The following is a 25,288-nucleotide window of genomic DNA, read 5'->3' as shown; positions in this document are numbered from 1 at the left end:
ATGGGAATCGTGCAAGTCCCATGCTTGCATTGTTATTGGAGCACATGCAGATTATTCTCCGGGCTTCTTCTGCCTACAGTGATGCCAAGGAAATGGTTCAAGGCGTTGCTTGCCTTCCTGAGGGTGTCTGATCCAGGGAAGACGACCGTCGCATCCCATGGCAAGCTTCACTGCATATCCTCTCTGCTTCAGCACATCAACGATTCTTCCACGTTATTTTTTCAACCGCGTCGGAACCTCTCCGTCGGGGAGAAAATGGTGAAATCAAAAGGTCGGTCTCAATTCGCCATTGCATGAGGGATAAAGTGTTACAAATTATGGGTTTTGGCAGATTCAGAAACGGGGTACACTGTTCAGTTCAGCGTCTACACGGGAAAGCGCGCATAGCCTAGCGTGCAAGGTTTGGCATTCGATGTTGTGACGCGGCTGTGCAAAATTTATCTTGATCAGGGTTGCATCATTTCTTTGGCCAATTCCTACACTTCCACATCTTTGTTAGTTCATTTACTGGAGCGCAAGACACTTCCATGTGGGATAATGTGGAAAGATCGGCGTGGCTTTCTAAGTGAACTCAAAGGCACACAGTGGGAAAAGAAGGCGAAAAGCGAAAAGAGAAGGCAGAGTTCTATGGCTGCGGGAGCAGGATGTTTTGTACTTGCAATGGAAAGACAGGCGGGTTGTGAATATGTCTACCGCGCAGACAGCGAATAAACTCGTCCTTGCAAAGCGATGAAAGAAAGTTGGGAATATGAGGACAGAAGTGTCCGTGAAGAAGCCGGTGCTGATCAAGAAATACAATGTGGGCATGCTTGGAGGGGATAAATCTGACCAGCTCATCGGATCCTACAACATTCTTATGAAGTCCGTGCGTTGGTGGAAGACACTGTTTTTCCACTGTATCGATATAGCTGTAGTAAATAGCTTTATGATGTTTGACGAGCATCATCAGCAGCATCCAGAAGTCCCAGAATTATCGCGAAGTTCGCTCTTCAACCAGTTTGCCTTCAGGTTAGAACTAATCGACCAGCTGCTGGGATATGATGAACCACATTTTGCGGACCCCCCAGTTGCGCCTGTTGTTCCCTCTCGGAGCGCACCTTAGGTTCAACAGCATAAAACACAAAAACATCTAAAGATATAGAAAGTGTAAACTGTGCTATGAAGAAAGAAAAGTTGCGCAAAAAACAAATCTGCGAAACATGCAGCTAACCTCTGTTTCACTTCATCCAGAAACTGCTTCGCACGGTGGCACGATAGACGACACTAGGTCTAATGTTTTCTTGTGTACCTGAAGAACTTTTGTAGATACAGAGCTAATATTTGCAGGCTGATTTCAAATGGCCCTTTTGTTGAGAATGTATATTTCGATTTTTTTAAATATTTTTTTTTGTGCAAAGCAGCATTGATGTTTTTATCGATCTTTCTCATTTTTGTTGCAATTTTTTCGTTTTGCTTAATTTTTTCGTACTATTATTAATAAAAATGTTGTTTGAAATTAATACAGCTGGAAAGATAATTTCTTCTTCTACAATTTGATATTATACACTTCAACATGAATCATTTCCTGTGGCAGGAAAAAAAATAATTACCTGACTACCCTAAAACTACCGATTTTCCCGCAGTCACGAAAGTGTTAATTCGAACGCGAGAAGGTTCCCTCACGGATAATTCGAACTACGCTCGCCTGGCACACGGCCAGAGAAACGCGCCTACTGCCTACACACAAGGCTGTATTGCCTCCGAAATGGAGAGAACGGCGAGAGAAGGCAAAATTGGAAAAAAATCTAACCGACGCAGGGCCAGCCAGAAGGCAGCGGCGGCTGCCGCCTCTCCGTTCTACGTAACCTCCGAGACTTCATGCCCGTTGCGAATCTTGGAGGCTTTGCAAATCTTGTACAGCTGCTAATGTTGTGCGGAGATGGCACGGCAAGCGCTATCGTAACACAGCGAATCAAGTACGTCGCAGCTGCGCTTGCAATCAAGAACCAACGAATCAGGGCCTTCGCCACCTTCACATGTTCAGCGTCTTTGTCTCGGCAGTCTTCATCGGTTGTGCACGTCTGTTTTCAGCTTAGGAGGTATCGGCCATCGCGATTCATTGTGATGGTGTTAAGCCTCGGCTAACGTTCGTTTCGGTGGACATCGGTAGTGTGGCACAGTCGGACCCAGAGCTTCGACTTCAAGATGGCGTGTGCCCGCGGCACACGCCATCACTTTCTGACACGCCAAATTTCTGACATGCCCTACTGCTTCCAAATCGCAGTGTACTGTTGCTCTCCTTCACTTTCGTTAGTTCGAACTTTCGTTAATTCGAACTGAAGCGGCTACCCCTTGGGGTTCGAATTAACGAGCTTTTACTGTATAAGGAAAGCCACTTTGAGCTATTTCCACGACTCGCGGTTGGCTGGACGTGCGAGTGGCCTTAAGACTTTCCAAAAGTTGTGCCGCTCTGGTACCTGCCCAGGCATGAAGATTGACGCTCTTCACAATGCCCGCTCATGCCGCGTGTGACAGTGCTTGAAGCCTCGCGCGGGCAAACCGCCCCCCTTGGACTCATGCAGCCAATCGACAGCCAGCTACCCTGGCAAGTTGCGACCTGTGACATTATGGGACCCTTTCCCAGAAGCCGGCGAGGCTACGTTTTTCTCCTGGCTGTCGCAGATCACTTCACGAAATCGGTCGAACTTTTTCCCTTTCGGAAGTTAACGGCACACGCAATCTGGGACAAGTTGACTGAGGTCTTTAACAGCTTCGGCTTTCCGGCGGAGCTGATATCGGACAGCACGTCCTACTTCACTGCCAAGATGTTCGTGGATGCGTGTGCTGCCTTTGGCATTAAGCACCGCATGACTACCACGTATTGCCCACAGGCCAACCTGACAGAGCGGATTAACCGGAACCTCAAGCCGTTGCTTGTGGCCTTTGCCCAGCAACACAGGGATTGGGATGTCTGTCTTAACGAGATAGGCTTCTCCTTGCGGTCCACGGTAAACCGTTCGACTGGGTACATGCCCGCTTTGCTCAACTTCGGGAGAGAGCTGCCAAACCCCATGGACCACGTTCTGCGGACTGGCAGCAGGGCGTGCGCCACGAAAGCTGGCTTTTCCGGCTGCGCAGCGGAACTGCGCGTATCGATGGACATGGCCCTTGACCTGGGCCGTTCCAACCTGGCAAAAGCGCGAGCTGGACAGAAGGCCCAGTACGACCAGTCACATAATGATGTGCACAATGGTGTCAGCGACCTCGCCCTTGGATGCAACCATGTCTTGAGTGATGCTGCCAAAGGCAGCTCTGCCTCCCTGTTGGCCAAATGGTTGGGCCCATACTGAGTGGAGACCAAAATGTCCCCTCTGGTGTACAAGCTGGCTGACTTCCAAGGGAGACCAGTCGGTGGTCCAGTTCACATCTCGGACTTCAAACCTTTCATTGTCAGAAGCAGCAACTGGAGAGAAGGGGAGGCGGTGAACGAACTGCAGGCAAACCGTGACATGGCTGGTCCCAAGCCAGCGCCACTGGCACAACCTGCGGAAATGCACCTAGACTGCTTTGCTTCCACCAGAACGTAGCCGGACTTCATTCCCTACTGGGCAGGTGAACGGAGAAATGCAGCTACAATGAGAGGGCAAGCATCGAAGTGGTGACAGACCCTTGTGGCCTAATGTTCCCTCTCATGTGTTGCCCAAGGCTCAGCCGGGCAAACGCACCTTCTTGGGCAATCAGTTGGCTGGGCACCTTTTTGGCAAGCTGGCTATGCTGGAGGGCTTTCCTGTCCTTTTCCCAGTGTCGAGTCTTCTTGCTACGCCTGGTGGTCCCACTGTGCCACCAGTCTTGCTTACGATGCCAGCTATCCCTGGTCCTGCCGCTGTGACAGACTCCTACCTTGCAGGGCCACGAACTTGTGCCAGCCTTGCCTCCTGCTGCCTAGGCCGCCGCTCACTGTAGCTGGTGCACCCAGTCAAGTGCTAGCCCCTGGCCGAGGGTGGTTACTCTAGCAGCTGCTGCTATAGCCTTGCTGCCAGTAATGTCAAAGAGTGGTGGTAAAGTATTTGCACTCTCCGAACCAGAGGGGATCTCACAAACTCACCCCGTGTGCATTTACGGATGGTTTGACTGCTGACGGCTGATAAGGTCCACGCCTGATCGACCGTGGACCTGAGGCATGAAACGGCAGGCGACATAAAGACGCACGCTCAATTTGATAAAATAAAATCTGGCCAGAGACACAATGAAAAAGAAAAAAAAGTACGCTAACTGAAAGCAAATGTTGCAAAGCCTCGCGGAAGGCGTGTGGGTCTCGCACAACACCAACTCTGACCCGATGCGCGACAGAAAGCCCACCATGTGGGAATTTCTAACACTCGTGAAATAAACAAAAATATGCGACACAAATGAAAAATAGACGTGGCAATCAATGCGACAAACACTACACTAACAGAACATAGAAAGATTAACACGCGATGAATAAGTAAATGAGAGATGAAACGCGATTAAAAAAAAAGTCCGGCGGGAAGTTCTGAGAGCAGGTTGGAACATGAGGCTCATATGTGGCATGCCTGCGAGATCCTGATCTGAAGAAGCGTCAGGCTGCTGGTACCTCGCTGCCGAAGGTCTCGACAGACTTGCACCGTCTGTCAGTCTACCGGTGAATACTTTGGCCTAGGGGTTTCAGCCTGCCGACCACATCTTCAGCTGTGTCTCGGTGCACAACCACGCTGCTCTGTCTTCCAAACCACTCTGCTCGATTGCTGAGGCTTCTTCGTCCCTCATCACGCTCCGGCGACCCATGTGATTAACCGGTCCGGCGAGCTCATCAACAACAGGGAGCTTGCCTCCCTACCACCGTGTAAGTGGTGCTGCGGCTGCGGTGGCATTAGCGGCCATGTGACACCATGGGACACGCACTTTGTGACACCCGGTCTGCCGTTCCTGTCAGCACACAATTCGGGGAGCCCAGTGACTTTCATGGTTGCCGCTGCGCCAAAACGGCAGCCACGCCTCACGCGTCCCTGGCAGCTCCTGTCTGGCAGACCTCAAGCGTTGCTGACTGACCCATGGTGCTGCCCCACCCCGCCCTTCCTGGGCTGCCAACCCTTCCTCCTGGCTGTGGGCCCTTCCTGGGGTGTGGAACTTTTGTGACAAGGCTGGCCCCCCCTGGCTTAGCATCAAGAGAAGCGACACCTTCGCCTCTTCGACTGCTGTGGCTGGCACCTTCTCCCTGACCTGGTTCTGATGATGACAGCGGCACCCTCTTGGACATTGTCCTGTTGGCCTAGCCTACTCTGGCTGAGTCAACCTTACCACTTGGCCTTGGTCAGCCTACTTTGCAGGCTGACCTCGTTCTTTAGGAGAGGGGAATGTGGGGTGCAAGGTGCCTTCCTGCGTCTTGTCCCGCAGCTCGTGCACTGGGCTTAGCTCAATCTCCGGGAACCGCCGCCATAACGGCAACATGTCGAACACGGCTGCCACACCAGAGCTAATTTCCCGCATACACCGTGCTTCTCTCTCCTCGGCTCGAGTCACCACAAGAGGAAGTGTCACCGGGATGCACCCTGATTGGCCTCTCGAGTAGCGGCCCCCGGGCTCCCTCTCCACCCTAGCTCTTTTCCACTGAGGGCTTGATCGCCGTGGCAGATGCTCACAGGCCCGCGACGAGTTCGCTACATGGGACCTTTGCTCCTGCAACTTCCCCTTCTCGCGCTTGGTGGACCGCTTGCCGGCGAGCCCTAGCGCAGCGGGCACGCATACTCGATCGGTCTTGCTCGGTCGAGCCTTTGCCATAAGTGCCATCACTGTCGCACTGTGGTGTATCTTGGGTAAATAAACCCGCATTTGTCGGCGATCTGACTCTGGAGCCTTCTCTGTGCCATGTCGGAGAGTTGACAAACCCTGCTATAGTGCCTTCGTGCATTGTGGAGTGGAGGAGCATCCTGCCCTTTCCTGACTGTCGCTCGTAGGGTGAGCCTTGTGCAAACCGATCTCCTCAACTGACCTGTAATTTTTGCGGGAAATGTCATACAATTGAAACTTGTTCTTGGAGTGGCTTGCAGCGCCTTCACTTGCGTAGGTGGCATGGCTTTGTGGTGGGATTTCAAAGCACTTGTGGATCTTGCTTAAAGGGCCCCTCACCAGGTCTGGCCATTTTGAGCTGACAAGCGCAGTAACGATCGTGTCTGCAAAGTATTACATCGCTATACGCCGCAGGAAGGCCTGAAATTTCAAATTGGATGCTGTTTTCCCTTCTCCTCACGGATGCCGCGCTCCAAGCTGGAGGATGACATACACATGCTAGTGCAACTGCGTACATGTGTTGGTGCTGTGACATCGTTTGGGGTGACACGTGACTTCGAGAATTATTTAAAACATCTGTTATTGCCTGAACAGTAAATTGCAAGGATTGTATGCTATGTTCAGTTGGCACCCCATAAATATCATCATTCTCAGAACAATTATAATCTTCCTTTCCAGTGCCCTTCAGTTGTTTTGTTGATGTTATAAAGTCTCTCTCTGCCTGTTTCAGCTGCCCTTTTATGACCACAGTATGTAATCATGTGGCTACAACCACATACCACCAAGCGCAGGCACGCAGAGGGTCAGATAGAAGGCATATGATGAATAGCTTGTGCTCTTCTTTTTTTTTTTTGGTAAATAGTACTTCAGTACTTTGTCCAAATGCGTGATAGTCCAGCTTCGCTAGCTCAATACAGGATTCCTGACCAAGATGCTAATACTTTTCGTTGGGCTACTTGCTGCGACATTCGAAATACAGTCGCCGACCGTTTATTTGGACCTCACGAGGACTGTGGAAATGTCCGAATAAACAGGTGTCCGAAAAAGCAGATTAAGAAAACGAAAAAACAAGAAATCCTTTATTTCCACGCACTTGTTCGGGCTCGCCAGTAGGCTTGAAGAAATCGTGAACGTGCCGTTGCACGCTGTTCTGTTTACACGCAATCAGATAAGCCTGAATCTCGGAGAGGGTCGTACGGTCACTATAGGCGGCTGAAAGCACAGTCACTGCTTGCACACGCTCCGCATGCGACGGCACTGTAGCAATGGGGCGTCATCTTCCAATTCGGAGTCGTCGTCCGGCGGTGCAGCAGAAACCTGACGAATGATCTCACCGTCGTCGAGTTCTGCACATGTCAGTACAGCAGTGTCAGCACCTGTGAAACTGTCCATCGAGACGATGTCCGGAATCGCAATGCAACTATTATGCAACCGCTGCGCAGGTCTCCGCAGAACATTTTCGGCATCAGTAGGGAGCACATGGAAGGCGACAAATCCTAGGCCTCCCAGCACCCGCTTGCTGGCGTGCCCCAGCGCAGTTTGCGCGGGCACCGTCGGCGCCATTAGACACTTGACGCGATGTTTCCGTATGCTGCGTTGGATCACCGCAACCTCGACACAGCACACAAAGCAAACACCGCCACGCCGTCACGCCGACACCAGTCACACAAACGAAAAATGTGGCCTACTCGCAGCATCGTGCACGAAGACACAAACAAATCAGCTGCTGGATTGTCTTGACACGGCTTACTAAGCTGAGACTGGAACTGCTGTAGCAACTCTATCGAACCAGGCAGAAACGATGATGATGAGCGGGGATTTCCAGTAGCGCCACTTTGTGGGGCAGCTGGGAGACTCCATTCAAAACAAAAATGGCGTTCAGCAAGTCGAACCATGCACCGGTCAAAGTCGCTGCATGGCGCTATTGATCGAGTTGGCTCAAGGAGGGTCCGAAAAATCACACGAGAGGTTGCAAGGCGTCCGAACTTTCGGCAGTTGTTACACATTATGGTCTATGGGGAGAATGGCAGTGCCGCGAAGCAGACCGAATAATCGAGCATGTCCGAATTTTCGGAGTCCGAAAAATCAGTCGGCGACTGTACGTGAAATGTGATTACACAAGAACACAGTACTCAGAACTGTCTCCTTCCATCTTCGTCTACTCACCCTGCACATCTTTGGAATGAGCACTATGAAGGTGACATTGTTCCAGTCGTGACATTACCTACCGTGCCTGAAGCAAGGTGGCGTCTAGTCTGCAAATTTGGTTAATTAGCCAGGACTGCTTGTTCATGATGCCAGGAAGACACATGGAGCTGTGTGAGATATACCTTCTTTTGATGCCTGATGGCAATGCTTTGTAAAGCAACCGTCACCACTGTGCTTCTACAGAGATGTCAGGTCGTATCAAGTAGGATGCATACTGCTATGGACCCCCTATGCATAGTGTCAAATATTGTTGAAATAGTTTCTGGCAACAAGAGACAATGGGTAGGATGCATTCAAAGACACGTCCATGGCTTTGTAGGCAATTCTAGGGCACAACATGAGTGATGCCGAGGTACTTTATCAAAAGAAGTCGCACAAGGGGATGAAGGTGCCTCAAAAACAGCACCATAGATGTAATAGCGACAGCAATAAACTTTAGAATAAGCTTTCTCACGTACTTGACAGCCGCAGGAGAAAGTTCAGAGAAGGGACAGCTTTTCTGGATTTCTATGTTCACTCGGTGACGTCGCGCATGTCTTCAGGAGTTTGTGTACAAAGCCACGGGAAAACACCCACAATATGGTTGGTGCGGTTCCCACCTCTGCTTCTGGTCACAAGAGCCCATTGTTTAACATAAGCTAAGTTACAATATCCGCATTCACATTGTCTGTTCTACCTATACTGTGAGTTGGTTAAATTGTCATCAGGGATCGCCGACAGCAACAGACGCCTGGTGTCTTAAATGAGGGCTTGACACCCCCCTGAACCCGCAGTTGAAAACATCAAAGGGGACAGGGTGGTGCTATTAATGTGGAGCACTTTGTGGCCTTCAGGCTGGAGACAAGTCAGTGGGGGAATATGGCATAGGTTCTAGGAATAGCAGGGGAGAGTTATCAGTACAGTTTGCAGAACGGAATAATATGTGGATTATGAATACGTTCTTCTGCAAGCGGGATAGCTGAAAGTGGATGTGGAGGAGCCCGAATGGCGAGACTAGAAATGAAATAGACTTCATACTCTGCGCTAACCCTGGCATCATAAAAGATGTGGACGTGCTCGGCAAGGTGCGCTGCAGTGACCACAGGATGGTAAGGACTCGAATTAGCCTAGACCTGAGGAGGGAACGGAAGAAACTGGTGCATTAGAAGCCGATCAATGAGTTAGCGATAAGAGGGAAAATAGAGGAATTCCAGATCAAGCTACAGAACAGATATTCGGCTTTAACTCGGTAGGGGGACCGTAGTGTTGAAGCAAGGAACGACAATCTTATGGGAATCATTAAGGAGTGTGCAATGGAAGTCCGGTGGCAAATTCGTTAGACAGGATACTAGTAAGCTATCGCAGGAGACGAAAGATCTGATTAAGAAACGCCAACGTATGAAAGCCTCTAACCCTACAGCTAGAATAGAACTGGCAGAAGTTTCGAAGTTAATCAACAAGCGTAAGACAACTGACATAAGGAAGTATAATATTGATAGAATTGAACATGCTCTCAGGATCGGAGGAAGCCTAAAAGCAGTCAAGAAGAAACTAGGAATTGGCAACAATCAGATGTATGCTTTAAGAGAAAGCCGGCAATATCATTATTAATATGGATGAGATAGTTCAAGTGGCTGAGGAGTTCTATAGAGATTTATATAGTACCAGTGGCACCCACGACGATAATGGAAGAGAGAATAGTCTAGAGGAATTCGAAATCCCACAGCTAACGTCGGAAGAAGTAAAGAAAGCCTTGGGAGCTATGCAAAGGGGGAAGGCAGCTGGGGAGGATCAGGTAACAACAGATTTGTTGAAGGATGGTGGGCAGATTGTTCTTGAAAAACTGGCCACCCTGTACACGCAATGCCACATGACCTCGAGCGTACCAGAATCTTGGAAAAACGCCAGCATAATCCTAATCCGTAAGAAAGGGGACGCCAAAGACTTGAAAAATTATAGACCGATCAGCTTACTGTCCGTTTCCTACAAAGTATTTACTAAGGTAATCACAGATAGAATCAGGAACACCTTCGACTTCTGTCAACCAAAGGACCAGGAAGGATTTTGTAAAGGCTACTCAACGATAGACCATATTCACACTATCAATCAGGCGATAGAGAAATTTGCAGAATATAACCAACCCTTATATATAGCTTTCATTGATTACGAGAAAGCGTTTGATTCAATCGAAACCTCAGCAGTCATGGAGGCATTACGGAATCAGGGTGTAGACGAGCCGTATGTAAAAATACTGAAAGATATATGTAGCGGCTCCACAGCCACCGTAGTTCTCCATAAAGAAAGCAACAAAATCCCAATAAAGAAAGGCACCATGCAGGGAGATACGATCTTTCCAATTCTATTCATGGCGTGTTTAGAGGAGATATTCAGAGACCTGGATTGGGAAGAATTGGGGATAAGAGTTAATGGAGAATACCTTAGTAACTTGCGATTCGCTGATGATATTGCCTTGCTTAGTAACTAAGGGGACCAATTGCAATGCATGCTCATTGATCTGGAGAGGCAAAGCAGAAGGGTGGGTCGAAAAATTAATCTGCAAAAAACTAAAGTAATGTTTAACAGTCTCGGAAGATAACAGCAGTTTACGATAGCTAGCGAGGCACTGGAAGTGGTAAGGGAATACATCTACTTAGGACAGGTAGTGACCGCAGATCCGGATCATGATACTGAAATAAACAGAAGAATAAGAATGGGCTGGGGTGCGTTTGGCAGGCATTCTCAGATCGTGAACAGCAGGTTGCCATTATCCCTCAAGAGAAAAGTGTATGACAGCTGTCTCTTACCAGTGCTCACGTACGGGGCAGAAACCTGGAGGCTTACGAAAAGGGTTCTACTTCAATTGAGGACGACGCAACGAGCTATGGAAAGAAGAATGATGGGTGTAACGTTAAGGGATAAGAATAGAGCATATTGGGTGAGGGAACAAATGCGAGTTAATGACATCTTAGTTGAAATCAAGAAAAAGAAATGGGCATGGGCAGGGCATGTAATGAGGAGGGAAGATAACTGATGGTTATTAAGGGTTGCGGAATAAATTCCAAGGGAAGGGAAGCGTAGCAGGGGGCGGCAGAAAGTTAGTTGGGGGGATGAGATTAAGAAGTTTGCAGGGACAACGTGGCCACAATTAGTACATGACTGGGGTAGTTGGAGAAGTGTGGGAGAGGCTTTTGCCCTGCAGTGGGCGTAACCAGGCTGATGATGACGACGACTTTGTGGCCTTCAGCGAGGAGGAGGTAAAAAAAGGCAGGAAAAAAAAAAAAGAAGGCAGGGCCTGTGACGTATGCATCACGCAATCCTCGAGGTCTGGTATGGGAGAACACAGGGAAGGACTTTCGCTTGTGGAGGCTAGACGGGGCAAGTGGAGAGAGTGTCTCACTTGGCAGTGGAGCTCGCCTCCTGAAATCGTGGATTTGCGGCACTGAAATATTTCTATGAAAAATGTTTTCAGAAGAATGCTCTCTAGACAGCACGTAGGAAATCCCAGCATATAACTAAAATTTGCTATGGCGCCTGGTGAGGGGCCTTTTAATGCAAACCAAGCATGGGCTGCGTCATGCGACATGTCATCACTTATAACAGCGTAACTGCGTGTTGTTTTTCCAGTGTTGAAAACTGACACTTGTTTTTTGTGCCAGTGGTAGCACTGAATCTCATTTGAAACAATGGCAGGTCAGTTTTCTGTGATCTCAAAATGCAAAACGAGGGATGCTCGCCACTCACATTGTTTTGCTTCAGGAATAGTCGCAGCTTGTGTCCGCTGTATGTAGTCATGCGGAACCCACTTGGAGATCCACTTAGCTAATTCCTTCACAAACAAAGTCGGCTGTGATGTTTTCTTTACAATGTCTCCATTTTTCCAAACCGCATATGTGACCTCAGCCTCGTGCGGGGCCCCCAGTGTTCTTGTAGTTATTCCATCACTAATAGAACACAGTTCGCAGTCACGTAATGGCATTTCAGTGTTGGCGAGGAGCATATATGCAGTTCTTTCAAGTCCTCGACGGTATAGGCACCGCCCATCAAAATCTTTTTGTGCAGAAATTCTGAGCTCGGCATTAGCACAATACACACAAAGGCACACTTGTACTGGTTTGACTAGGCTTCATTACTTTCAGTTTCGAGTAGATGCTGGCAATTGTATTGAGACAAAAACTGCACTCTTTCTGCACGACTTAGCAACCATAACTGATGCATGTTTGTGCACATGGAATTTGATTTATCGAACAGTATGCTGTAAGGCATTTGGAATTTTGGTTGTCCTTGTACATCACATTTACGCTTCCAGTGGCACTCTGCCGCAAGGCTGTCTGAATAATCAAGCATGTCTGAATTATCAGTTGGTGGATGTATTTTGTCATGTGGCCTCAGCGAGTGCTCTTCCTCAATGGATGAGTGGAGGGTCTTTAAAGCAGATAGCACACTTGGTACTTTTTAGGATGGTTTGTATCAAAGCCTGCCTTATGCAGGCTTTGTGTCTTGAGCTTGTGCTGATAAGAGTGGCCCTGCTCACTGCCTCCTTTCCCTCCTGATTTGTTTTTTATCCAGGATGGCACATGGGAAATGGACCTAAATTTTGATATCAACCAGTACGTTGACATCATACTGTGCACTTTGCTCGACTTCAGTGCAAAGCGCTACATTATTCTCTCCTGCTTCCACCCGGACATCTGCACCATGTAAGCAGGCTCAACTCATTTTTTGTTTTTGTTTTTTTTTACAGCCCAAGTGTAGTTTTATTTCCCCTCTGCTCTTTCAATGAGCCCTGCCCTTCACTAATGCCAGTTGTTAGTCTGCGCCTATCTTTGTCATCCATGCTTTTCACATGGACCAATATTTTCGCCTGTGTATCCTGTCAGTAAGATTGCATTTTCTTGCAATTGCCAAAGTATTTTTCCGTTTCCCAGGCTACATTCATGCCTGAGTAAGCCTGTAATTCATGCAGGAGAAAGGGAAAAAACACTTTTCTTTGTTGTCTATTTGAATGAAGAAGCAAGGCTGTAAGATCGGTGAAATTATGTCTCAGTGCACACAGGTTGTGCAGTAAACAGGTGGCACTGGCAGAGTTTGAAAATTTCTGCAGAAATCCATTGTAGGTTCATGAGACTCATATGTAGAGGAACACATAATGACCACGCAAGAGTCCATAAATATCTGTCCCCAGCTCATCTTTACTGCACACTGCTGTTGCTATGATTAGACCAAGCTTCTCAAGCGTATAAGTGGTGTCTAAACTAAGAAAAACGAGATAGACTTGGAGCTGTAAACCTGAACAGTCGTGATAAGATTTTGCTGCGACACTCGGGAACTGTCAAGATGCAGGTTGTGGACGGCATATTCAAATACATCAAAAGAAAATACACTACATCTGCTGGTGTTGTAGCAAAGTGTGAACAGGTATTTCTGATGTTGTGATGTGTTCACAATATTGCATAAGAACGTAATTTTGGGCCTTGCGCTTTGTTGGCATATAATATTCAAGTGTAGTTCCTATTGCATTACCTCGGATGGTAGTGCAGCATTTGAGATTGTGAAGTTCCTTGCATATACAAGATAAACCCAGCACAGCTACTGCAAGGCACGATTTTTTAGCCTCTAAAGGTCTGCTAAGCAGACATACATGTGGTGCAAGTTGTATAAAGCTTCATTATAGAAAGTAAAAATATTTCGTTATATCAGTCTTCTACTTTTTTACTGCTTGTTGTTGATTGTTAATATTGCTCTTTATTTGAAATCATTAGTTAAGTATTTGGATGAAACAATGGGTACATAGGTTCAGACATAGGACCCAAGGCAAAGGCCACATAGTGTCTCATGTGTGTTCTTTTATTTTTTTTTTCAACTGCTGCATAGGGTCTTGCTGAGAAAGTAGTTGGCAACATGGGTGAAGAGACCTTATCTTTAAACTTTCTCTGTATTGAATTTATTCTGTGCCGCTATCATCTGGTAATTCTTTTTGTATGTTTAATCACTGCACTAAATTCTGTGTGTAAAAAAATTAAATTTTAGTGTTTTATGTGCCAAAAACATGATCTGATTTGAGGCATGCTGTAGCAGTGGTTCTGGTGTAATTTTGACCACTTGGGGTTCTTTAATGAGTGCCTAAAATCAATTACCAGGGGTGTTTTTGCATTTCGTCCCATTGCATTGCGGTTGCCATGGCCAGTATTGAATCCATTACCTCGAGCTCAGCAGTAACGTGCCATAGCCACTGGGGTACTGTGGCGGGTTAAATTCTTGATTTTTTACATGCAAAGTGCTAACAAAGTGCTAACATGCTTATCTCAGACAGCTGCTGCTGAATTGAAACTGAGAATCGCTTCATCTAACAACCTGGTATGGATTAATTTGAACGCCATGGCTATCTATCCTCATCACTACAATATGCAATATATGCCACCTTGCAGATGTTAACCTTACTCAGCCTACAGCTTTTGTAGCTTCATGTATGTTGATCTCCCACTGTATGTCAAACTCGTGATAAATGCTGGCTTACCTACTATGGTAGCACAGCGGCTGTGGCGTTCCGCTGCTAAGCATGAGGTCGTGGGATCAAATTCTGGCTGCTGCGGCTGCATTTCGATGAGGGTGAAATGCAAAAGTGCCCGTGTATCGTGCATTGGGTGCACATTAAAGAACCCCAGGTGGTCAAAATTAATCTGGAGTTCCCCACTACAGTGTACTTTACAATGAGATTGTGATTTTGGCATGTAAAAGTGCAGAAATACTGGCTTGCATACATATCGCTCTCTGCAGGCAAGAGCATGGTGCAGTTTAATACTGGAAGGGGTTCATGAGTTTCGTTAAATGCTGACACGATTTAGCTTGGGTAGCATTGTGTAGATTGTGTTTGCGTAACGTGTCCTATCCATAAACGTTTGTATGAGTTTCTCGGGCCACATGTTCGAGCCTTCTTTTTAAACATGTAATAAGCTGCTAGGAGCAAGCTCTGACACTTGGCCCCATTTATTGCAGGATCCGGCTTAAACAGAACAAGTACCCACTTCTCTTCCTGACCCAGGGCCAGACAGACAAGTACCCACCCTACTTGGACACGCGCACCTCTACAATCCAAATGGGCACCTACTTTGCCCTCTGCACCCACATTTTGGTCAGTAGTTAGCTGGTCCCCAAATAAATTTCTCCTTTCTCTCTCTCTTCCTTTCACGAAATCCGTGGCATAGATGTTGAGAACAATGTCATAAGTGAAGTCCTGTTCTGATGAGAAACATGTACTGGGTGTTTCATAGAACTTGAGGCAAGCTATAAAAGAAAGTGGTACACCTTAGGCAATTGAAACCAATGACATATTGTTTGTAGTCCTTCAGAGTTGCTTAGAGTAGGTTTCGCTGTGCGATTAGCCTATTAAATAAGTTAGTTTACGTAACTTTTTAAAATGTTTGTTTTATGGCGTAAGTGTAATTGTAAAAGCTGTAGAGCATGTTCAGTATTACTGAATGAAGTTGTTTCCATGTTATATTTCATGTGGTTCTCTTTTCTAAGCTTTGAAGAAAGCCCATGAAATATGAAAAATTGCACCACTGCATGCTTGTGCTCATTCAGTGCTGTTATATTTGCAAACAATGAAACCCGCATGTTACTTTGCAAAAAGAAGCAGTAGGCCCCCACCATCCAGGCAGCCACGACAGCACTGTCCAAAATGATCATTAATGGGCCAGCACTGAAAGCGGATCAAGACAAGCTCATTGGTTTCTTTTATGACAGGCGCGCAGCCTTTGTTCATTGGAAATGCAGTCGAGAGTGCTGAATACAAAACATGCAGTGACATCATTTTCATCATTTTTTTGTGGTCTATCTTCAGATCCTGGAAAAAAAGAACCACATACAAGAAACATCATAGGAAACAACTTCGAACTTCTGTGCACAAGAGATTTTGCCAATTTTGTGCCTGTGCATGTAAACAAGAAAGCAGATGGTATGCGCTAACCGTATGGTGGAGGGCAATGAGCAACTACGGCTTAAGCGGTCAGCCAATGCATGGTGGTTCTACGGGGTTTCTATGGGGGCTGGATGGGGGAATCTTCGCAACTATCTTTAAACTGCAATTACACATTAAGCGGGTATGTATTAAAGAAGTTTGACTGTACAACACAATGTCTATGCTCCTCCTTGTTTTCCAGTCACTTTTGATAGTATATATACTAAAAAGCTAGGTGGCAAGAAATTGGTGAATGCAAAATGTGACAAACTCATACTGTGCAGGATAATTTAAACCCAGGATTGATTTATGGGTTTTTATGGCACAAGACCCCAATTCTGGCTGAGCGAGCCCTGTGTGAACTTGCCGTGACCCTCCATATTACAGAATATGACAGGTGGCAAATCATGCTGAATCTAACAATGAAGCGGTGCGAACGGTGCCTGCTCTTTATCGTTGGCACTGGCTATGTGCAGACTGGTAATCAAGTCACATGATGCACTGTCCTTTTGTCTGTTGCATATATTGGCTTTACAATAGCCTACCTGCCTTAAGATAGCCCTCAAGTGTCTTGCAGAAAAACTGGAAAGCAAGACATTCTTTTCAATAAATAAGATTACCACAAAACGCAGGTTCACTTTTGTACTGAGAACCTCATTGATATTCATTGCAGATAATGTCACTAATTGATTAGCTTCATTGGAATAAACAAAAGCACATGATTCTATTAAACAAATTATGTTGATGAAATATTTTCTTGAGCTTCATGTTGACATGTGGACATGTTTCTTTTTCGAGTAAGCGCTTTTCACAGTCTAACAGATGTTATCACTTAGCGCGGGATGTGCCTGCATGTATCCAAAGTTTCTGGAATGTTATCAGTGGTTCTGCCCACTGTCTGTTGTCAACGAACGTTGTGTAATCAGATTGCATGTATGCGTGACGCGAATTGTGTAGAACTTTCTGGAAGACACGTGGGCACCAGCGATTACTCTGGAATGTTCGATGGCTTGTGTATAAAAGCCGATGCGCTTCACCGGCAGATCAGATTTCGACGATTGGCGACTGTGTTCGCTGCTATCATTGTGCTTTAACTGTAGCCTGTTATTGTGGGCACAGGTTTGCCCAACAAAATTCAGTTTCGTCATTCACAGTATTGCTTCTGTGTTCTTTACTGTCACTGCTACATGACAGTATACTAGAATAAGTTGTAAGCAATGCTGGCATACTTATTTGTTATTGCCTTTAATAAGAATAGACTGCTGTGTATGTCTTGATTTCCATGTACCCATGTTTCAGATAGCTACCTTGCTGCATTCTTGTTACGGAATGCTAGGAGACTGCCGAGCATGTGCAACACCATACTTTCTTGCCAAAAATTTTGAAGCATTAAATTTTGTGGAAGATTTCCCAGTATTCGAGGTTTGATTCAATGTCCAGCTTTTTTTTTTTCTTGATTCGATTCTGTATTAGATTTGAAGTCTACTATTCAGTATTCGCCCACTCTCAATTACTTCCCTCTATAAATCGTTAACCCAATTCCCATTTTTTTGCCAAATTTGTTACTGGTTGGCGAAACTGGCACAGATTTCGAGATGAACATTTCGTCTAGCCTGCTGCGAAGTTTGTGGACAGCCCGATTGTGTGGTGCAGGGAATCAATGTGCACACGGAAGAGCTGCTGCGTGAGCCGAGTCTCATCACTTTTGTGAAGGAGCACAAGCTGATCCTTTTCTGCTGGGGTGATGACAACAACCACAGCGAGACCATCTCTAGTCTCAAGCGCAAAGGCGTTGACGGTGTCATCTATGACAAGTGAGTGTACCTGCTCCCCTTTGAGTATGACCTGTAGTGTGGCAACACTCTTCTAAAGCAGTTGGCAGTGGTGCACGTGTGCGCTGAACCAAAGTGTAAGTGACGAAGGGAAAGCATCTCTGATATTAACGCTGCAGTGGAGCTGAAAGTGGTTTAAATTATTATTTTGGGGAGACCTGCCATAGTCTCATTTCATTCGGTTTAGAACGAAACAAACAAAAAAGGTGGGAAGAATGTGTCTTTACTAATATTTCAGTGTACAGCGGTGAATGAATGAAATGCAGCACTGCTCTTGACCTCTGAGTACTGATGTGGCACCATGGACTGTGCATGCTTCTGGAGGTAGTAAAATGTGTGCGATTTACTCATGAATGCTCGTGTTTGTCACTTTGAAATAGCTGCACTGCGATTGAAGTGCTATATTTCAAACTAAGATGGGGCACAAAATGCACTCGAAAGCCATGCACTGAAATGATTGCTTTTTAGGTATTCATTGAAGACTGTACCTTAAAGAAACAAAGTGGTTAGAATTAATCTGGAGTCATTCATTATGCCTGCTTTGAAAGCCCAAGTATAGGTGTGAAATGTAAAACCTGATTCATTAGACAGTTTTATCACAACGTCCCTTAAGCTCCCCTCCACTTATGTGTCAGGCATTGACGCATTGCAGGAAACTGTTAATTTTGCAATTTTGGTAAGAGTGTCTTTTGGAGACACAAGCAATGCGCTGACAGCTTGTCTGCAAAATGACAAAGGACCCAAGTGGACGTGTCATCACACTCCACTCATTCAGCTTTGCAGCGAAATGAGGGAAGCTTTCTACTTTCCACTGCTGGCATAAGCATTGCATAGCCGTCCACAAACATTCTTGCTTGACGGCTCAGTGCAAATTGCTAGGATACACTGGTGTGAGTGGAGCAGATTGTAAATATGTACTCCACTAAAGCTCTCGATTAAGTGTTGGAAGCCCCAGTGGCCCAACTCTCAGATGTTTTCTCTCAGGCACTGTCAATTCTTATGCCTTCTCACCTCTCCCAACCAGGCTGGACTTGTTCATAACACGTGGTCCGGAGAACGAGAGTGTTTTCCATGTGAACGCTGGTTCGACGGTAAGTCTGCTCGAGGCGGCCAGCAGCAGCTGCTCCAGGGAGACCCTGCCTGAGAACAGTGTGTCTTCAGGCACCCCTTCCTGCAGCGTGGGCGGCTCCTAGCCCTTTTCCTGCCTTCCTTGGTGCAATGCTGCAGGTCGGGGCTGACGAAGAAGCGGCTGTGCATGCATGTCGTGTCTGCCAAGCTCTGCTTCCCGTCTTCCTTAAGCAGTGTGACAGTTATGCTCAACGGCGCCTCTCATACTTCCAGCTTTCATTTGCACTCGCAGAATCACTTGCCTTCCTCTCGCTTTCTGAATGTCAGGCACAGCTTCGAAAACTGCTATATGGCACCCAAGTGCAGACAAGTCCTGGATTCATTTACTTGTCTTAGCCTTCACCCTTGACTTGTGCTGCTCGTAGATAGCGGTCTGTGCGAGCCAGTGGTGACGCTCCAAGATTGCTTCCCAAGAATGTGACAGGACATTGGATATTGCCCAATTGGATGTAGCACTGCTGGTTGCCAGCGCTGTTGCCACTTATGAGCTAATGACATTGTCTGCCAGTGGTGAGGCAAGAAAATTATACTGAGTCGGTAACGTTGCAGATCACTGTCATTGTTGCAAAGTAATACTGTCAGCAAGAGGGCTGCAGCAGTCAACTGGGTAGTGAGCCATAAGAATAACAGGCATCCTCAGTTAGGATGCAGACATTCTTGTACATGTACATTACTGAATTGTCAAGGAAGTAGCTTCACATGAACAGTGCAAAGCAGTCAAGGCAAAGCATGATGGGACACCCTACATAACACTAGTAAACAAGCCCCTTTGGTACAAAAGGCCATTGGCACGGCTTCCCGAAAATAGTTGTTGCCACATGTTTTCGGGAAGTCTACGCATATAAACAGCACTTAAAAAGAAATTTATGCAAAACCTCTATTATATAAATTTTCATGTAAAAGAACTTTGGCCTTTCTTGTCTACTCCCCCCCCCCCCCTTTTTTTTCCACCTTGGTTGTAGAGGTGACACTTTGTCTAGCAATGTTGGGGTGACACAAATTTTTGCAATGAAACCCATTGTATTGCCACATTGACTCATGCTTGGTTAAAACTTGACACCATTCAGTGCCTGTTTTGCCGTAGACTATCACTAGTGGGAGAGTTGACGTAGGGCTTTGTGAAATAATGCAGTTCTTCCTGGCTCTTGACCTGTCTGCACCTTCTGCTTATGGAGTTGTATATGCTTTTGTATGTGGACTATTGAATTTTGTATGTGTGTGTGTGTGTGTGTGTGTGTGTGTGTGTGCACGCGCGCGCGCGTGCGTGCGTGTGCATAGTATTTGTTGTGAAGAAGACTGAGCCACAAGTGAGTGAAGCAGAGCGGAAGACTTCTATGCTCCTGGATAGGAAAGGAGGCTACAGGCATTCACAAGAAATTGTCTGGCTGTCTTATCTCCTTCCTTTCCCTAATTATGAGTGGCCTGCACAGCACCATTAATGGACATTTGTGCCATCTTGAAGTGCCTGCTTGTGTGGAGGGTTTATTAGGGCTCGGACTTAAGTGCGAGTAGGCGTACTTGCATCTGATGGAGGATTATTTGTCCTTTTTTCTTTCTTTTGCAACAAATGTCTAGGTGCAAAAGCACTGTATGTTCACCAGTTTTTTTTTGGGCTCCAATAGGGGTTATGTGAAATTCTGCAAGTGCACTTCTCCGCAGGTTTAGTTTAACCCACCCATGATGGTGGACGTTGCCTTCGGAGCATAAATAAAGCAGGCGTGCACAAGCTGGTGCTGCTATTTTTGCCACTGTCTTACCCTTACTACTTGCTCTACCTTCAGCTCAACGGTGCTGCAAGTGGGAGGTCGGCCATCTTGTGTAGGGCTATTCAACAGTGAGGAAAAGTCAACATCCAGTATTTTGTGTATCCTCAATTTCCCATCACCTGATGGTGCAGTTGCTGCTGTTTGTGCTATGCCTAAGCACCAAGCTGAAGCAAAAGCTTTTGCTAGTTGTGGCAAAAAACTGACTGGAAGCAGGGTGTTCGTTACTTATGCACATTGGTAGAGAGCGCAAAGTAAAAGCATGAAGACACATCAACTGAAGTGATCACTTGCCTTTAGTGCATATTTCTTCATTAATGCCATATTTGTATAACGGATGGAGGAGAATGTTGCAACCCTCAGTTCAACTTAAAGGGACACTAAAGACAAATAATGTCGACGTGGACCGTTTAAATACCATTCCAGAAACCTCACAACGCTTGTTTTGTGTCAAGAAAGGACTTAGTTTAAGAGAAAATTGCATTTGAAAAGTCCGAATACCTTTTTGAAAATTCAAATCTCCCGCCACACAACCGGGGGAGTGGTGACGTTGCGTACACCATCACCGCCCTTTGCTGCTGTCTATGAGTAAAATGGCGCCTGACAGACGGCAGCAGCGAGCTATGGTGGCTAGAAGTTGTCATCATAACAGAGCCAAGACAGAGCGGTGGATTCGCCGCTGCAGCTGCTTTTTGTCAAGTGGCATAGACCATTTGGGCATTTTGCGACATCACATGGAAGTTGAATTCTCTGCTACTTGCAGTTTGTGCCAGTTTCGCGAGCCAGCAAAACCAGTGCAGCACTACATAATCGAGAAAGTATTGAAACGCGAAAGCGTGGGCGACTCCGAGTCGAGCGAAAACGCAACCTTTCAACCGCCCGTGTCATTGTCAAGGGAAATTTCAGTTAGTTCTGTTTTCTAAACATGAAATCGTAGAAGAGTATGCATTTGGGCTGGTTGGTTCATGGTAACGAGCAGTAAACAGCGCTAAACAACAGGACAAAGAGAAGGACACGGACAACAGCGCTGACTAACAACCAAGTGTCTTTATTATTTCAGTCAGCATATATATACTCAGCCGCCATCTCAAAGCACAGGATCAACAGAATTCGGCATGCGCAGGGGCAAAAATTGCAATTAATACGATAGGAAGGCAACCTCCTTCGGAAAAAGAGAAATGGACGGAAGGCTTACACATGCTTTGCCGCTATTATGAATGTGGAAAGCTTCGGAAATAAGACGGGCGCGGTCATCGCGGTACTTTGACAGATAGGTCACATCTTTAAAAGACTGCGTCCAGCCGCATTCATTGCAATGCAGTGATAATTGGCTATGTCTAGCTCGTTTTTCAACTTTGTTCGAGTGTTCATGGATGCAGTCATCGATGCACTGCCCCATTTGACCGATATAGAAATGCTTGCATGAAAGAGGAATCTTATAAAGCACACAGTCACAACAGTCAACAGCAAACCTCTGCCTGTTCTGCTTTTCACAACTTTTTTTGCTGTGCTCGGTCACCCCATTGACCTGATGGCACAGGCTGCCTAACTTATTTCTGGCAGTGAACAGCAACCTAACGCCTGCCCTGCTGACAACCTTTTTGAGATTGTGCGCAACCTGGTGCACATATGGGATGACAGCAACCATTTGCTGTGAGCGATTCTCAGATTAAGTAGCTGCCGATTGCTTTCTTTTAAGGCTTGTTGCGAGGCTTTCAGTGATGCTAGTTAAAAGCGGTAACAGGAGGCCTGCGAGCTTCAGCCTGGCTACTTGCAATTCGAAGGTTGCATCTACTTGGTGGTTACAAAACCTGATGAGGGCCACCTTCATGCAAGATCTTGCAATGCTGCACTTAACTATCTTTCAGAGCGTGGAAAAAAAGGGAAGAAGGCTCTATGAGACCAAGGAGCATAACCCCAACATACATGATTGATTGAGAATGATAGCTCCAAGTCTAAGAAATGCAGCTTGTTGTCTGATGGATGCTCCGTGGTCAATTCAAAGGAATCTAAAACTATGTGGAACAGGTAAAATATAGCAGCAGCAGGCTGCGCTTCAGTAGTGTTAGTATAGTAAAAAAATTTAAGTCATCAATGTATTGCATTACCCTTACAGTGCTCGTCTAGCTGAGCTTAGTTCTAAGATTGCGGTCATAGCTGGCCACTAAAATGTCGCTGAGAACAGGGGCTGTACATGAACCGACGCTCACACCTTCCTTTTGCATAAAAAGCTTATCCCCCATGGAGACGAAAGTGGAAAGCATGTAAAATCTTAAGAGCTCTAAAAACCGTATTTGTCAATGCAATGGCCAACTTCGATGCATACATATTCTTGAGGCAAAGAGTAATACAAGTCCTTGATGTAAAAACTCGAACAGCTTTAGGACATTCCTCACGAAGAAAGGTGGAGACAATACCTGGTGTCTTTATGAGGAAACTGGCAACGACAAGTGGGAGTGTTCCTGCAAGTTTTTTGTGCCTCTTCGACATCGATGACCCCTTCCTCATAAAGATGCCAGGTATTGTCTCCACCTCTCTCCGTGAGGAGTGTTCTAAGGCTGTCTGAGCTTGACGTCTTGAGATTGACGTCTTGGACGTCCCAGATGCCTAGATATTGATGTCTTAAAGAATATTGATGTCTTAGAGATTCCCAAGCACTAATCTATCACTTTAGCTTCACTTAGTATCTGCCCTTAGTGTCCCTTTAACACAGGCATATGTGAACAGCTTGGTGCCATAACTTATTGTGGGCACATGGATAATTGCCAGCCAGGGGAATTATTTCTATGTACAAGGCACTTGACTGCTAATGCTTGGCTTAAACTTGATGGTTCACCAACTCTGCTTTTGGCCTTCATTCTTTATTTGTTTGGCAAGGGTATTGGTTGTTTGGTAGCAGAGCAGGTGGATTTCAAGTGCTACGTTAGTATGCTTAAGCTGTCCGATTTAGGTTATCTTATGGTATTTAGTAGTTCATTTATTGCTGTGAAATTTCTGAGGAAGCTGTTGTCACTTTATCATTGTTATGCCATAATACGATATGAAATATATATATTTTTTTAGTTCCAATGCAGCATTTCTGCATTAACGTTAACAGGTTCTGCATTAACAGTTTAAACTTGAAGCAAAGAACATCTCATGAAATGTCTTATTGGTAGTGAGTCTTGTTTATCGTAATACAATAAATCTACTTCAAGCGGCAAAGAATTTGCAGTCTTAAAATGGGGCTTGTATGCCCACAGGCAAATAACTGTTGAGAAATTTAGCATAAAGAGGTGCTTGTGAAAGGAAAAGGTGAATACAGAATGTCGTCAGCTAAATATAATTTTAGTTTTGACATGTGGCATTACAAGACTTGTGCAAGCTCCAAGGCCATGGAAGTCATTGTGTGGAAGTTCAGGTTTGTCTATAGGGATGCGTTGTTTCCTCTGTACCCTTGCAGTCTGTTGTGTGCTGCAAGCTCTAGTGTTCCCGCCAAGGGCTTGACTGTTGAATCATCTTTTGTGCATGTATATTTGTTTCCATAGGTCAGAGTAAATAAGAATGACAGCTTTTCTTCTCTAGTGTGCATTTCTTAGTAGTTGAGTGTCTACATGCATAGTTTGAAGGTTGCAAGGAGGCAGAATTGGAGGGGACGTGTGTGAGGGGCAGTGCGCTGAAACGCAGCTAGCATTCCACTTTGTTTGGCTTGAACTGTCATGCTGGCCTGGCCACTTGAAGACGCTTGTTCAAAATCACTCATTTGCATGTGCCTTGTGCACCATAAGCTTGCCTTTGCCCAGCAGGTCGAATAAAAGTAACTACAGCTTTTTTATGCGCTGCCTCTGTACAGAGCTCGGCACTAAAGCTCACATGGGAAAGTGCTGTTGCCATTTTTTAGCTGTACAGGTTGTGTGTATTGTATGCTTGACTTCCTTTCTTGCATGTTAGTGGAAAATAGAATATTTGTATAGGTTGGTACCTTTCTCTGCTTCTACTGTTATATGCAATAAGCTCCTGTGCACTACAGTCATATTTTAACTTGAGGTGAAATAGTTATTTAGTATTTGCTCGTTGAATGTTACTGTAAATGAAAGTGCCCTCAATTTTTTAAGGGTGGCTTGAGCAATTTATTATTTCTTAGCGTTATTTATTGACATGCTTGTTGTGATCGACGTCGAGCATTCTTAGCTGGACTGCATTGTATACATTGAAGGCCGTTTTGCCATTGTACTTAAATCTAACACGGTTTCCTCTGCAGAGGGTGTTTATTGTTTTGGAGATTCTTTTTTGATGATCTTGTGTCCATGTTCAGAAGCACTGCTACTTTGGACACGTCAGAGCGAAAGGTGGAATAAACTGCCTTTTGGAGACCGAGTACCTTTTACTGGCCTTTCTTGAAACTGATTTCAAGGACTGTTTATTCGCAACTCCTGGACTCTCCACCATTTGTGTGCCTAGTGCTTATGTTGTGTTGGCCGGATGCGCAGTCTTGGTTGGAAAGCCTTCCACATAGATTTTTGCTCACTGCTGTTGCACACACAGTGGGTGGGGGCACAAACGGTACAATGGGGCCATAGGCTGATTCATAACAATGCTGTGTGTGTCTGAAGGTACAGCAGTTAAGGGGTGTTGACTGCAAGACAGTTTAGTGC

At 45.9% G+C, this 25,288-nt stretch overlaps 1 protein-coding gene across 10 annotated transcripts in view; it reads left to right on the top strand.

The window, feature by feature from the left end:
• Positions 1-25,010, top strand: part of LOC139052787 (glycerophosphocholine phosphodiesterase GPCPD1-like) — a 277,931-nt gene extending 252,921 nt beyond the window's left edge. For all 10 annotated transcript variants that reach the window (XM_070529864.1, XM_070529863.1, XM_070529871.1 and 7 more), the window contains 4 exons: positions 12,541-12,671; positions 14,968-15,103; positions 17,585-17,745; positions 18,788-25,010. In XM_070529864.1, coding sequence (XP_070385965.1) covers positions 12,541-12,671; positions 14,968-15,103; positions 17,585-17,745; positions 18,788-18,956 — 597 coding nt within the window. In that variant the 3' untranslated portion in view covers positions 18,957-25,010. The remainder of the gene's footprint in view (positions 1-12,540; positions 12,672-14,967; positions 15,104-17,584; positions 17,746-18,787) is intronic.
• The last annotated feature ends 278 nt before the right edge of the window (positions 25,011-25,288 follow it).

Source organism: Dermacentor albipictus, unplaced genomic scaffold, assembly GCF_038994185.2.
Source record: "Dermacentor albipictus isolate Rhodes 1998 colony unplaced genomic scaffold, USDA_Dalb.pri_finalv2 scaffold_34, whole genome shotgun sequence".
Taxonomy (NCBI): domain Eukaryota; kingdom Metazoa; phylum Arthropoda; class Arachnida; order Ixodida; family Ixodidae; genus Dermacentor; species Dermacentor albipictus.
Note: the sequence above shows the minus strand (reverse complement) of the source record. Positions and strands in the feature narration are given on the sequence as shown.